This window comes from Somniosus microcephalus, chromosome 14 (genome assembly GCF_052327205.1).
Source record: "Somniosus microcephalus isolate GS21.2 chromosome 14, FLI_Smic_1.0, whole genome shotgun sequence".
Classification (NCBI taxonomy): Eukaryota; Metazoa; Chordata; class Chondrichthyes; order Squaliformes; family Somniosidae; genus Somniosus; species Somniosus microcephalus.
In genome coordinates this window covers 101,847,280-101,860,559 of record NC_141000.1, presented here as the reverse complement: position 1 = coordinate 101,860,559, position 13,280 = coordinate 101,847,280, and the positions used below count along the sequence as shown (strand labels likewise).

Here is a 13,280-nt window from a genome sequence, read left to right as displayed (position 1 = left end):
ATGCTATGCCTGAAACTAAAAGAATGCTAACCTCTCTTGCTTCCAAGAAATCTCTCCCTAAACAGACGTGCCGCGCCGACCAGCCATGCAGACGTCGCTGTGGATCCTCTCTATCAGTGTCCTGATCACCCTTGGAATAACTCAACAGCCCAGAAGGAGAACATGCCGGCGGAACCAACCCAAGCGGGTACACCACCTATGCCACGGAGACGTGCTTCGGTGCAATGATGATAACCCAGGCGGGTTCGGGAAATGGAACATGATCAACTGGGACACCTACATTGGGCTTATTAGACAGCCCCACCGCTCGCTAATGCTGAGATACATACACAGAGGAACATTGCCATGCCATTGGACCAAGTGTAAATTTGATTACGTCTGTCGACGCCAGGTGACCAAGTCTGTTACTGCAGGACCATGCAACAGAACTACCGATACCAAAGGACAAAGCTGTTATCCGAAGTTCAGTCAGGAAAGGGAGAGAAATGGGCTGCCCCCTTTGAAAGGATTTGACCGACTGAATAAAATAGATGTAACCGAATAACGGTTGGTTATCATAGAATGATAAAAGGAGGGAATGAGAATACCAAGGTCAAGGAAATAGAAACAAGAAACTGTGAAGGCAGCAAGAAGTAAAATAAAAAGGCTAAACTGATCTTTGGCTGCTAATATGGCTGGCGCCCACAATGTCACACCTTGCTGATAGAAACAATGTAAGGCAGCGTGCAGAAGTTATACAGACAATAGGCGATCAGAAAACGCATTACCATGATTGCAAACGCATTACCATAATGTTTAGGTGATCATGAACACATTACCAGGATGTTTACTTAGCTGTAACCCATTCAGTTAAATGTGACTTCTTTATTTCAAACTGCCAGGCCAGGAAATCAAATTAAATGTATACGTGCACAGCTCAGGATTGGTGCAGGAATATACGAGGTGTTAATGTCTTCTCAAATGCAAGTATAAGAATGTAGCACACTGTATGACAAATTGCTTGCTCTGTTGGGTTCGTCAGACTCTTGCAGGAGTCGGTGCCGACATTTCAGAGTAAGACTCCGCGGAAAATAAATCGTTTGAATTCTCCAGTTGCATTCGACTCAGTGATTACTGAACCAGACTGAGGGTAAAAGAATCCGTTCTATCACATGTATTGCTCATCCTTTGTTGCCCTGAGAAAGTAGTGGTAGATGGTCCTTCGTCTTGAGCAGGTGCAGTGATTGATGTGATAGTGTTGGGTAAGGGATTCTAGGATGGTTGCCCAGCGATGATGAAGGAACAGTGATATATGTCCCGATCCGGATGGTATGTAACTTGGAGGTGTTGGTGTTTCCATGATACTGCTGTTTTTATCCTTCATGGTAGTAGACAACACAGGAGAGGGGGGTGCTGTTGAAATTACCTTGGTGAAATGCTGCAGTGTATTCTATAGATATTACATATTACAGACAAGGTGTGCAAGTGGTGAAGGGGATGGTTATTGGCAGCCATTATTGTAGTGTTACAAATAAGATTCATATGTGAATTTATGTGTATTTTCTAAACCTTTGCTGTATAACAGTTTGATGTAAAAGCAGATATCCAGGAAATAGCATTTTCATTTCATTATTCCCGCACCTGCACCAATAGAAAACCAAATAACAATGTGCCATGCAGTTTATTCTGCCTGCAAAGCAAAGCTTTCAACGCTCACTTGTGAATTCCCAGCATGTAACCTTAATTGATGGCCCCATACTCGGTAGTAAAGTGGAAAAGGCATTACGAACAGAAAGAAGTAAACTGTTCCAAATGAATGGGTGTAGGTGCTATGCATTTTAATGAGAACTAGTGGATGTCCTGTGGCATTGCTCATGGTGAGCCGCTTGATGCACTGGTTGCCTTTCTGTTTTAACCCGACCATTATATTTATGATTCAGAACTTGAGACAGATACAGGCAATGAGAATGCTGAGGGCAACACCCAGCCCCACAGGGTGTTCAATTCGTGGACCCAGGGCCACTTGTGTCTTCTGAACCCGAACAATTCAGCCCTCCAAGCCTAGGCAGTCCCATCATATTCGTATTAATATAATTCTTATTTTCTGATTGGTCCTGTTTGAATTTTGTAGGCTTGGCGGTTTGGAAAGAACTGTTCTTAGTGTTATTGCCTATATTCTTAAATCAGGCATCTGTTATTACCGGCAATTTTAGATATATGGAAAGTAATGGGAATGTTATATATGGTCCAAAATGACCAAAAGTTTGGACGCTCTTAACATAAGGCGAGGGGGGCCATACCCTGTAATTAAGACATCTCAACAAAACATGCCAAGTATAAAGCAGCACGGGGCCACAGCCCCAAAGACGGCAAAATCACCAGTTCCACAAAAACCATGTTCCTGCCCAAGGGCTGCCCGAACTTCCAAACTTTCGTAGGCTGAGTGAGAGATCAACACCTCCTGCAATGGGTTCTTTTCACAGCGTGGACACCGCTCTACTTCGGGTCAGATCCTGACCTTTGCTTTTTTTTAAAAAAAATGTTGTCTCAGTCAAATAATAATAATTATTACAAAATAAGATTTCAAATATTCTAAAGCTTCTGATCACTGAAGGACACTGGAGGCAAGCATTCAACAGCCACAAGTTATTTACACATTCAGTTAGCTCCCTCTTTAAAGCAGAAATGTTTGTTTGGGTGTTAAAACGCCTGAATAGCGATTGAAATACCGATTTACCACCCACGGTGGAGATTATCTAACTATTTGCTTATTTACATATAATTTTATTTAGTGTGGTTCTTAGTTCCTTTTGGTCCTCCCCAAAAGTAATCTCTGATATTTAAAAACAATCCTTCCCTTTTTTATCTCCTTTTCATTTAGCAATCTTCCGAAGTCACTTTTACTGGCGCCCGAAGTTTTCCATAATTCATCAGCAGCCGCTTTGTGAGGCAGACGGGCAGTGAAAGTGGAGCAGATCTCCGCTCATGTGCTGCCCCTCGCTTCTCCTTTGACAGTGCATTGATGGCTTGTTCCCTTTAATTCTACGTCTTCCTGTGGCATTCTGTCCATTCAATGGGGACATGGAGAAAGCGGATGGCTGGACCCAATGCAGGGAAGTGACTTCACTGGCAGCTTTGTTTCCTTTCGCATCTCCCAGTACACTCGCTCTTCTGTGCCTTTCAAAGGCTTGTTTTCAGGTTAAACGCGCCCAACATTGGCGACGGCTTCTCTCGAAATGAGAAAACGGGAATCTTTTCAAGTTGACTGAAACGCTCCCTTCGCCTGCCAGTGGCCCCGTTTCCTCAGAAATAAACTGCGGCTGTTATAAATTAACACGGCTGAAACAGAATGCTTCATTTGTGCCATGTCGCTCTGGGTTGGCCTCTTTGAAGCGTGCTGTGTTTTTATGAGTTGGAACATAAACTCGGAGTCGGTGGTCAATTGATAAAGGATGGGATGATTTTTAAACACTGGCTGTTCTATATTAGTTCAGTGTGACGTATTTCTATATTGTAGCTGCAATATTTTGGATAATAATCTCAGGTGATGTTTGCCAACGCCGCCAAACTCTGCTGTGCTCACCCAGTGCTCTGCGCCTGGCGTGGCCCTGCCGTTTATGCTTTAAGGGTGTCGTTCTCCGCTGTGCATTTGCCAGGTTTATTTTCAATTACCCTCTCAGCGGTCACGGGTCACTTGTTGCGTTCGTGTTTTAGTTCAATATTGCACTACGAAGGCGTTACCACCCATGGCAGGCTACTCGAGGGCTTATCGCTGATATTTCTCCTCATTTTAACCTGTTCTGCAGCGGGCTCTGAACCCCCCCCCCCCCCACCCCCAAGATACGCTTAAGAAACCAACACAGCAGTAAAGATCAATAACTAAATAGCTTCTGATGCTGTGGAGGGTATTTAAGTGTAAATGTACATTGCTTTCCTTTCACGTTTCTTCTTAAACAAGATGTACCAGTAAAAACCAAGTGGGCGAAAGAAACAGGAGTCTTTTTGAAATTACTATCATGTCATCCATCGTGGCCAAATATGTTTTCTTTCTTCGGATCTCCTACAACAGAGGTGTCCTGAGACCGAGAAATGTTGAATCATTTCAGCTTGTGTGTGTGTGTTTCATTTTGCCAGCAGGTCTCAGGGACTTGGCGGCGAGTGAATGCATTGAGTGAGTTGTGAGCCCGGCTCAGTCGGGTCAGTCACTTTGTGGTGGGGACGGGGGGAGGAGCGTCATCACTGAGACTAATTAGCAAGAACTAATATTGTCGCCCGAACATTAATTTTTTTTTTAAACGATGGAATCCTCAGCTCCCCGTCACATTGCCTGTAGCCACAAGTCGTGAAGATTCTACCTCTGCACTTCCCTAATGACCCTCTATACAATGATAAGTTCTGATGACTTGAAACGTTAACTCTGTTTCTCTCTCTCCACAGAGGCTGTCTGACCTGCTGAGTATTTCCAGCATTTTCTGTTCTTATTTCAGATTTCCAGCATCCGCGGTATTTTGCTGTTGTGTAATGATGATACTTGCCTTTAACTTAAAGATACTTTTCAAGCGTTTCATCTGCTAGTGCTTCACCTGCCATCTTCAAGTCAAACAAGAACTCAAAATGTTCATTACAAATGAATATTTAATACTGTATTGTGTAGCAATGTGTCCCATTCCATAGAGGAATTCTACACAAGTCACTTTTTTTATGAAGATACTGTACATTTTGTGCCTCGACTAAAATCAATATGTTTTTTAATATAAAACTATAGTCATTTATTAGTTTGTGACACTAACCGGCGCCACGATTGTTTGGAGCAATGTAAAGGTTTTTTTTCTTATTAGTTCCCAGGATTTGCGTGTTTCGGGTCTGTGTTATATCATCATGTCCTTGAATACAAGTTTTCACTTTGTACCTTTTTCTGCATTTCAAAAGGTCGAGACAACAGCGGCGCCGACTCGCCAGCGCTGTTCTCAGTGAAGTGTCTGGGGCACTGACTGCAACAAGGTTCAGGTAATCCCGATGGACATTGACATTCGGATATCCAGTTCCAAAGTAGCTTCAGAGATTTAAAAAAGATTTTTTTTTAAAAACGCCTCTACTGGAAATTTGAAATTAAACCAGAAATTCTGGGGGGAAAAATCCAGCAGAGACATCATGTGATTAAAAAAATGAAAGATTGACGTTTCTGGGTTAATTCTGGCGTTCCCTCTCATGTGTTTGTCAACCTGCTATACATTCCAGCAAATGTCATTCTATTGCACGGAGTCTGGAATTGTGTCGTTAGCATAAATTATATGAGATATATAAATATCGTCAATCAATTTGATTGTATAATATAGTTTAATATATAATAACCTAGGTCACAGCAAAGATCAACAAAGTGATTTTGAAGGCTTTTAATCCAAAGCAGGGGGAAATGAAAGGTAAATGGAGTATGAAATAAACAAATACATAAACAGTGATGCAGAAAGAACAAGGTAATAAAAAAAGACTTGCATTTATATAGCGCCTTTCAGGACCACCGGATGTCTCAAAGCGCTTTACAATCAATGAAGTACTTTTGAAGTGGAGTCACTGTTGTAATGTGGGAAAGGCGGCAGCCAATTTGCACACAGCAAGCTCCCACAAACAGCAATGTAATAATGACCAGATAATCTGTTTTAGTGATGTTGGTTGAGGGATAAATATTGGCCAGGACGCCGGGGATAACTCCCCCCCCCCCAATTTCTTTGAAATAGTGCCATGGGATCTTTTATGTCCACCTGAGAGAGCAGACAGGGCTTTGGTTTAACATCTCCAAAAGACAGCACCTCCGACAGTGCAGCACTCCCTCAGCACTGGTGTGTCAGCTAGATTTATGTGTTCAAACTCCTTGGAGTGAGATTTGAACCCACAAACCTTCATAAATCAGGAGGCAAGTGTGCTACCCACTGAGCCACTGACACAGAGGTAAAAGAATTTTTAAAGGCATACATCAAGGAGGCAGGAGAACGAAGAGACCTGGCGATGGCAGAGCAAACATAAAGGTTTTTTTTGAAAAAGATAAATAAAGATACCTAGATACACAGGAGGAGGGGGAGGGGATTGTAAAGACTTGTGAGACTTTCCATTGAAAGAGCCTTGCACCAATAGCGTTGGCCAGCTGCTGTGTCCCGACTCGTAATTGGCTGAAGCTCGTCCATTCCCTGATAAATACCTTCACTCTTTTGCCGTTTCCATGTTAATTTTTAGGTCGGACTGTCGCTAAACTCCTCCAGAGACTTTCACACATTGAACATAAAGCCTGCAAAACCCGGCGGCAGAAGCTCCAAACCCGCGGGGTTACACCTTTTGTGCTGGCGAGGATCGAAGAAGGAAAGCCAATTCCAAAACTTGAACAAGAGTATTTGATTTTTTGTTTTGTTTTATATAGCTTATTCGTTTGTTTGTTTATTAATTATTTCCCCGAAACTGACTCTGGACTTCAGACCATGAGCGAGTTGCTGAAGTCGACATCAAACGAACTGCTACTGGTCACTTCCACCCTGTACAACATCCCTCACAAGGTCGACCCGACCGATCGGTCCCACTCTCCCGACGAATCGCCCAGCCCCACCCCGTCAGTCAAATCCAGGAGCAAGAAGGATCTTTCCGAGGACGAGCAGTTCCTACTGAGGAAAAAGATCAATAGCAGGGAGCGCAAGAGGATGCACGACCTGAACGTGGCCATGGACGCCCTGCGGGAAGTGATGCCCTACGCCCACGGGCCATCGGTGAGAAAACTGTCCAAAATCGCCACTCTCCTGCTGGCCCGCAACTACATCCTGATGCTGACCAGCTCCCTGGAAGAGATGAAGAGACTGATCGGCGAGATGTACGGCCGGAGCGGCTCCGCCTCCCGCCTGGCCCAGCTGCCCGTGCTCGCCGCCGGGGGCTCGCTGCTGCTGGGAGCCGCCCCGTCGCTCTTGACCCTGGGCAGCCCCCGCCACTCGTCCCCGGCCATGAAGTGCCCTTTGACTCCGGACGATCAGCCTTGTTTCCAACAGTGGCCCGGGTCTCCCTGCGCCTGCGCTGCCTGTCGGTTTCACTGCCTCCCCTCCAGTCTCAACGCGCCCAGTCTCCAGGCCAGGTTTCCCAAGTGATGCTGGAAGACACCGTACAAACACCGCACTGGGACATTGTTACGAATATTATTGTAAAAAAAGTGTACGAATGATTTTTTTTTAAAAACAGACGAGTGCGAGTCTGGGCTAGAATAATGCTATTTGCTCTACATTGTAAGCACTATTGCCGAATGTCACTGTTGACATTAATGCTTAGAGTGAGTAGGTGGATTAGGATTTAGGATCTCATTGATGTTATGGCCAAAGCTACTTACTGTTGTAGGATTAATGAAGGAATATACGGATAGTTTTCCAGTCTTAGTATCTCACTGCGGTACTTAATCACTGATAGTCCTCCCAATGTAGGCAACAGACTACTGCATTTTGTTTGTACATCAGTGTGAATGAAAACAATGAGACAGAAAGAGAGCCAAGCGAACTATTTGTTTCGTTTGTTTAATTATTTCATTCTAATTGCCGAATAACCACGTCTTTACAAAACTTTGAGCTTCTCTTAACAATTGTAACGCTATTTATTGTCAAAATTTTAGCAACACTCCTTGTTTTATACTTGATCTCGTAAATAAATCTCTTTTTTTTAAAACAAATAAAACTTAAGAACTGAACTGTTACTGATTAGTGACTGCTGTTTGGTTGACAATTGTTATAATCTAATTACATGTATTAAATGTATTGTACAGTTATATATATGCAATAAATGTTTTGATATGCACAGTTGGAGCTAGCATGTTATATTGCACGTTTATTTCGTGGCCCCTACCCTTCATGTACGTTTCAACAAAGTATTGACCTCTTCAAGACGCCTCTGCACTGTTGTGGCAGGTTATCTGTAAGTGAATTTATTCAGGACGGGCAGGTTTCAGAAGTGTTTCAACTGGTGTCTGTATTTGGGCATTGTCTTTTACAACAGGGCAGTTCATTAAATAATTTGCTTTGAGTAAGTAATATTCCAGAGTTTGCTTTCAATAAATGCTATGGGGGAATTGCCATTAAACATACAGAAGGAAATGCCCTTTAAATTAGTTTCGATGTAAATAACCATTAAGCAGAAACTTCATTAATTGAAAGCAGCACTCTATACTGTAACCAGATTAACATTTAAAGTCAATGCTGGAACACATTCTAACAGAGTGGATTGACTGCTTTCAGTTCTTATCTATGTGTATGTGAACTCCTGTGAAAATATTATGCGTGGTTTCTTACAAACTGGAAATATTGAGCAGTGTGTTGCATCTAACTTGAAGCCAAAGCTCATTGTACCGTATTTTGGAAAGCTTATTTTTGCCCAATAGTTTTGAGAATGCTGCAAAATCATTGGTTGAATGATTCTGCAGCCCTTTCGAACTAGCGTGTTGCACGTGACGAATGTAGCAGATTGTTGGACCAAAAGTTGCTCTTTTCTCGCGACACCATGATTTTTTATGTAAAAAGAGAAAGTTTAAAAAATAGAACTCCAGCAGCCCACAACGTCGTATGAAACATAAACTGAAAGTTCATAGCAAATCTAATGTCGGATTCCTTTCGTAATTCAAGGTCAGTCGTGTGTTGGCCTGTTCGGAGATCGCAGACAGGTGCCTCATTATTTGCAAACCACAAACAGCAAAGTACACCTACCTTCAATTTCTACAGTAAAATCAACACGCGGTCCAAAACTACAGAACTTGGAGGAGGGGCACCTTTCCGGTCCGTTCCAGCTGTAACGTTTCAGTGCTTGTAAACAGAAAGACGCATCATCTGTTTACAGTGGGTAGGCGAGGCTGGCTGTAATCAGAGATGAGGACATTCCAGGCTTGTATGTGTGTGTGATTACCTCACCGTGCACCTCGCCCTCTCTGATTGACAGCCAGCCTTACACATCCCATGTAAGTAGATGGTGAGAATCTCAGGACAAACGTTGAAATTTGCTGGAGTTTCACATGGAATAAAATTGAATCGACGACACTGTGTGCACTGTTCGTTTTAATAAATGTGAGGCAAAAGGGCTTTTAGAATATTCAAATGTATATTTGGGTGTGCGGTCATTTCCCGTGAATGTACATTTTTGGCATCTTATCGATTTGAAATAATCCGCGGTGTGAAAAAGAGCACAGGGACATCTTCAGAAATATCAGAAAATGTTTGTAAGATTTTTATAACACCACATTTTGTTTGGGCAAATTGGGATGTTTAGTATTATGTAACATAGAGCACTAACTTTGACAAAACCTTCTGCATCGGACAAGTTTGAGTCAGTTTTAAAATAATGGCATAGTTTGGAACAATGTTTTTTCAGATGCAGTTGTATGTTTAGGACAAGTTGTTTAATATAGTATAGTGTCATACCCTACCTTCTCATTTAAACAAACGATTACTTGCAAGACATGCTGTACAATTCATAAATATTTTCTTCTGAATTCCTATTTCTTTAATCGCGAACAGAAAACGTTGCTGCACAATATCACAGACAACAGTTACCAGGAACGTGCAGATCATGCACTGGGAACTACGTTAATATCAGCGTAAGTACGCGCCACATGCAGAACCACGTTAACATATAACGATACATGTCTCTGCTTACATAGCCACCTTTGTATATCAACTAAATACCCTAATAAGTTATCTATAGCTCCATTTACACGACAGCTGCCAATTCAGTGTTGTACCAGATTTCAGCTGTTCCATATTAAAATGCACCATGCAAACACTGCACATTTGTTGACTGTTCTTACTGCGAAGCACAAACACCCACCACACGCTGTCAGCTTCCATGCAGCTGCGTAACACAGTGATTAGAATTAGGCTCATAGAAACACCCTGCTTGAATTGCCTGCTTGTTTATTCTCCATTCTACAATGCAGAACATGCGTTGGACATCAACGTGATACGGTCAGTCCAATGCACACCCTGCTTGAGGGAAAAGGTGCCATGGAAATAGGCTAGGAATCAAATTCAGTAAGTTTAATTGGGTTCATGACTGATTTTTATCCAAATGCATTACAAACAGACCCACTGATATAGCTGAGAGCCAATTTAACTATGCATTTAACACCCATATGTACTCACCCATGACAATTGACCAAACTGAGAGCGTCATCACACAGCGCACGGCAGTGGCTGTAAGAATGTTGGAATACGTGGATCTGTAGAACATCAATCCAAGAAACTGATGATGTCGCTCTGGAGACTACATATGTCCTCCTTCGGTCACCATACTTGCAAAATAAGTACTGTGCAAACGATTTAAAGACGGGAAGCCAAGAGGACCCCGAGTTTTAGGTCACTAAACAATGGAAGTGGATTGGAAGAGAAAACTTGGTTAAATAAAGATTAAGAGGAAGATTTTAAAATAATGAAAGAAATGAATAAAGTGAATGTAGAGAAGTTTTTGTAGAACCAGGCGGCATGACAATAAAGCAAAGGAACCACAAACTAAACATGTTATGGAACAACATCTTCATATTTCCATCTGTTGCCTTAAGAACAGGCATGCATAGTAAATGTGTTCAAAAGAGAATTGGACAGTTTCCTGATTCAGCAAGGGGATATAGAGTTGGTGCAGAAAAGAGATGAAAAAAATCGGTCAGATCATACCTGAAAAAAATCTAAGCCGGATGGCGGAATGACATTTTCCATTCCCTTCATTCTTATGTTGCAATGTGTACTCTAACCAAGTATCATATGTACAACCACATCAATTCATTTCCACTATTCAATGGTTACATGGGATATATAACAATAACACCCAAAACCTACAATTTGCATTAACTTACACAGCACTAAATACTAAAGTTCTTAAACCAGCTGCATTATGTTTATATTAAATGCCAACACTACAACTGTAAATCACTAGATTGATAGGGATATAATCCAGATTCACAGAGGTGTCTATTAGAATGCTTTATTCATCAAAGTGCAGGTAATAACAGCCAGTGCATCAGCTCTTCCAGCTATGAAGTCGAAGAAAGCTGCTGGATTAATGCATGAACGAACAAAGAGGGTGGATATAACATATAAGCACAGGGATTGTAACATTCAGAGACAGTACATGAGAAGAATGAAAATCCATTGAAGTATGAAACAGTAGAATCAGATTGTTCTCTAACATCTCACTCTAGCCAGCATGTTTACAACAAGCCGGTGAATTCGCTTTGTTTAGATATGAGAAAGACCCAGGAGTCTTCAGTGTCGTCAAATAACTCAGGTTGTAGTAGTTTTGCCCTTGGTCTTATGTTTTTAAAAACTACTTTAGTCACTCATCATTATCTACTATCTGTTGTCAGGTAAATAATTCCTCCAACATTTTTTGCACATTATTACTACAGTGATACAGTAAATTCCTTCGGAGAAGCAGACCGTTTTCCAGCAAGCTCCTAGTGATAACTCAATAGCACAATGGACTGTTGCATCTGGAACGTGTACTCCACATGCTGATTTCCTGAGCTTGCACTGGGACATAAAATAAAGTGATAAAGCAGAGCTTAGAGCTTCTCCATCGCGAGAGAAAGGAAATCGACACTGACTATCCAGGCTGTTCTCATGCATTTCCGAGTGCCAACAGATGGTGAAGAAAGCAACAGGACTCCTAAGTGATCCCAAGGAGAACGCAATGCCAAGTGACCAAGTGATGGCAGATACCCTAATCAAACTCTCGCACCTGTCCGCCGTAACTTCGGTGGAAGGTCGTTGGAAACCCTGGGGAAACAGCGTTAATTTTGGGATTTCCGCTAACCCCTTCCACCGAAGTTATGGCGGATGATCGGGAAAACCCTCTTTGTGTCAGTGATCATGGAGGAAACCATCGACAACCTTCCCAATACAAAGGTGACATTTCCAGGGAGGATCGAGAAACCATTAAGAACGCTAGAAATTACAAGTAAGGAGGTAATGGGCAGGTCGAGAACACTAAAAGAGACAAGGCACCCAGCCCAGATGAACTGCACACTTGTGTACGCACTGAAGAGCTACAAGAAATCAGTCGCATCCAGACAGGTATTTTTAGGGATTCATTGGAAAGAGGAATAGTGCCAGAAAATTTGAAAGAGCAAATGTAATTCCAATTGATAAAAAGGGCATAAAGATAACACTGGAACTATAGGCTAGTGAGCTTTACATCTGTATTAAGTAAAATATCAAAGAGCACTCTGAAGGATGGAATAATGAAGCACCTGGACAAATATAGACGAATAAGATGGAGTAGGTATGGTTCAATGGAAAGGAGGGTATGGGTAACAACATATTGGAATCCCTTGAGGAGATAACAGATCTAGGGGGAAAATTCGGTAGGTTAGCGCCTCCCGTTAGCGCCTGCAGAGGGTGGTAAGGGGGCACAGATGCAGTAGCACCAGGGCGAGGTGAATCAATCGCCACATGGAAAATCTGCCCCCCCCCCCGTTGCTCCGCCGGTACAAGGTACTGTCAGGGACTTCAACGCCAGGCAGATCGTGATGTCAGTGAGCATGCAATGCTCACTGGGCGCCCAATCTGCAAAATTAATTGTTGCCTCTTACCTTTTCACCTCGCCCAGACAGCGACAGGGAGAGCAGGCGCACAGCTTCAGGAAGCCGGCTCCAGCGAAGTTATTTATAGGCATCACCATTAATCACTTGCAGCTGTCATGGCAGGTTAGTTTCAGTGGTTTCTTGTCAGTTTCAGCCAATGGAGCAGTTTGCATGATTAATTTCAATCTTTTTTATCAGCAAGTGCACAGTGGCTACATTTATTGTTGAAAGATTCAAACTGTTACACCTGGCAACATTAATGGGGACTGTACTGGCATGCCACCTCACCCTCAAGGATCTACGGTGGAGGGAGCGTAGGCAGTGAGAAATAGGGGAACATGTGCACAGATGGATGAGGAGGGACATCAGGGCTTTCACCAGGAGGTCTTGCCCTCTGAGAGTATTCCGACAGCACTTCTCCTACCTTCAATTAAGTGAGGAGCAGTGTATTAGATGGCTCCGCATCACCAAGGTGGTGGTCACAGAACTCTGCCACCTCCTCCAAACAGACCTCCAGCCTCACAGCAGGATGACTTAAACCCAGATCCCTTTTGCTCACCACATGCCCATCATAGCAGCCCTGTGCCATGCCACATCACAGCATCCTCCTGGATGCAAAGGTGAAATGAGAGAGACCACAAAATACTGCAAATTCCATTAATAAATTTATGCATAAACATATCACACATATCACCTTCATTCTAATAACTAATGACCCTTGTGC

At 42.7% G+C, this 13,280-nt stretch overlaps 1 protein-coding gene across 1 annotated transcript; it reads left to right on the top strand.

The window, feature by feature from the left end:
• Window positions 1-4,192: 4,192 nt before the first annotated feature.
• LOC147107772 (oligodendrocyte transcription factor 3-like) lies at window positions 4,193-7,796 on the top strand. The gene is made up of 2 exons (XM_086007073.1): window positions 4,193-4,986; window positions 6,208-7,796. The coding sequence occupies exon 2, from the start codon at window positions 6,447-6,449 to the stop codon at window positions 7,095-7,097; it is 651 nt and encodes a 216-aa protein (XP_085863199.1). The 5' UTR covers window positions 4,193-4,986; window positions 6,208-6,446; the 3' UTR covers window positions 7,098-7,796.
• Window positions 7,797-13,280: the final 5,484 nt, after the last annotated feature.

Bases quoted from the DNA above. Each gene is read 5' to 3' on its own strand.
- LOC147107772 (XM_086007073.1), top strand. From the start codon at position 6,447: ATGAGCGAGTTGCTGAAGTCGACATCAAACGAACTGCTACTGGTCACT.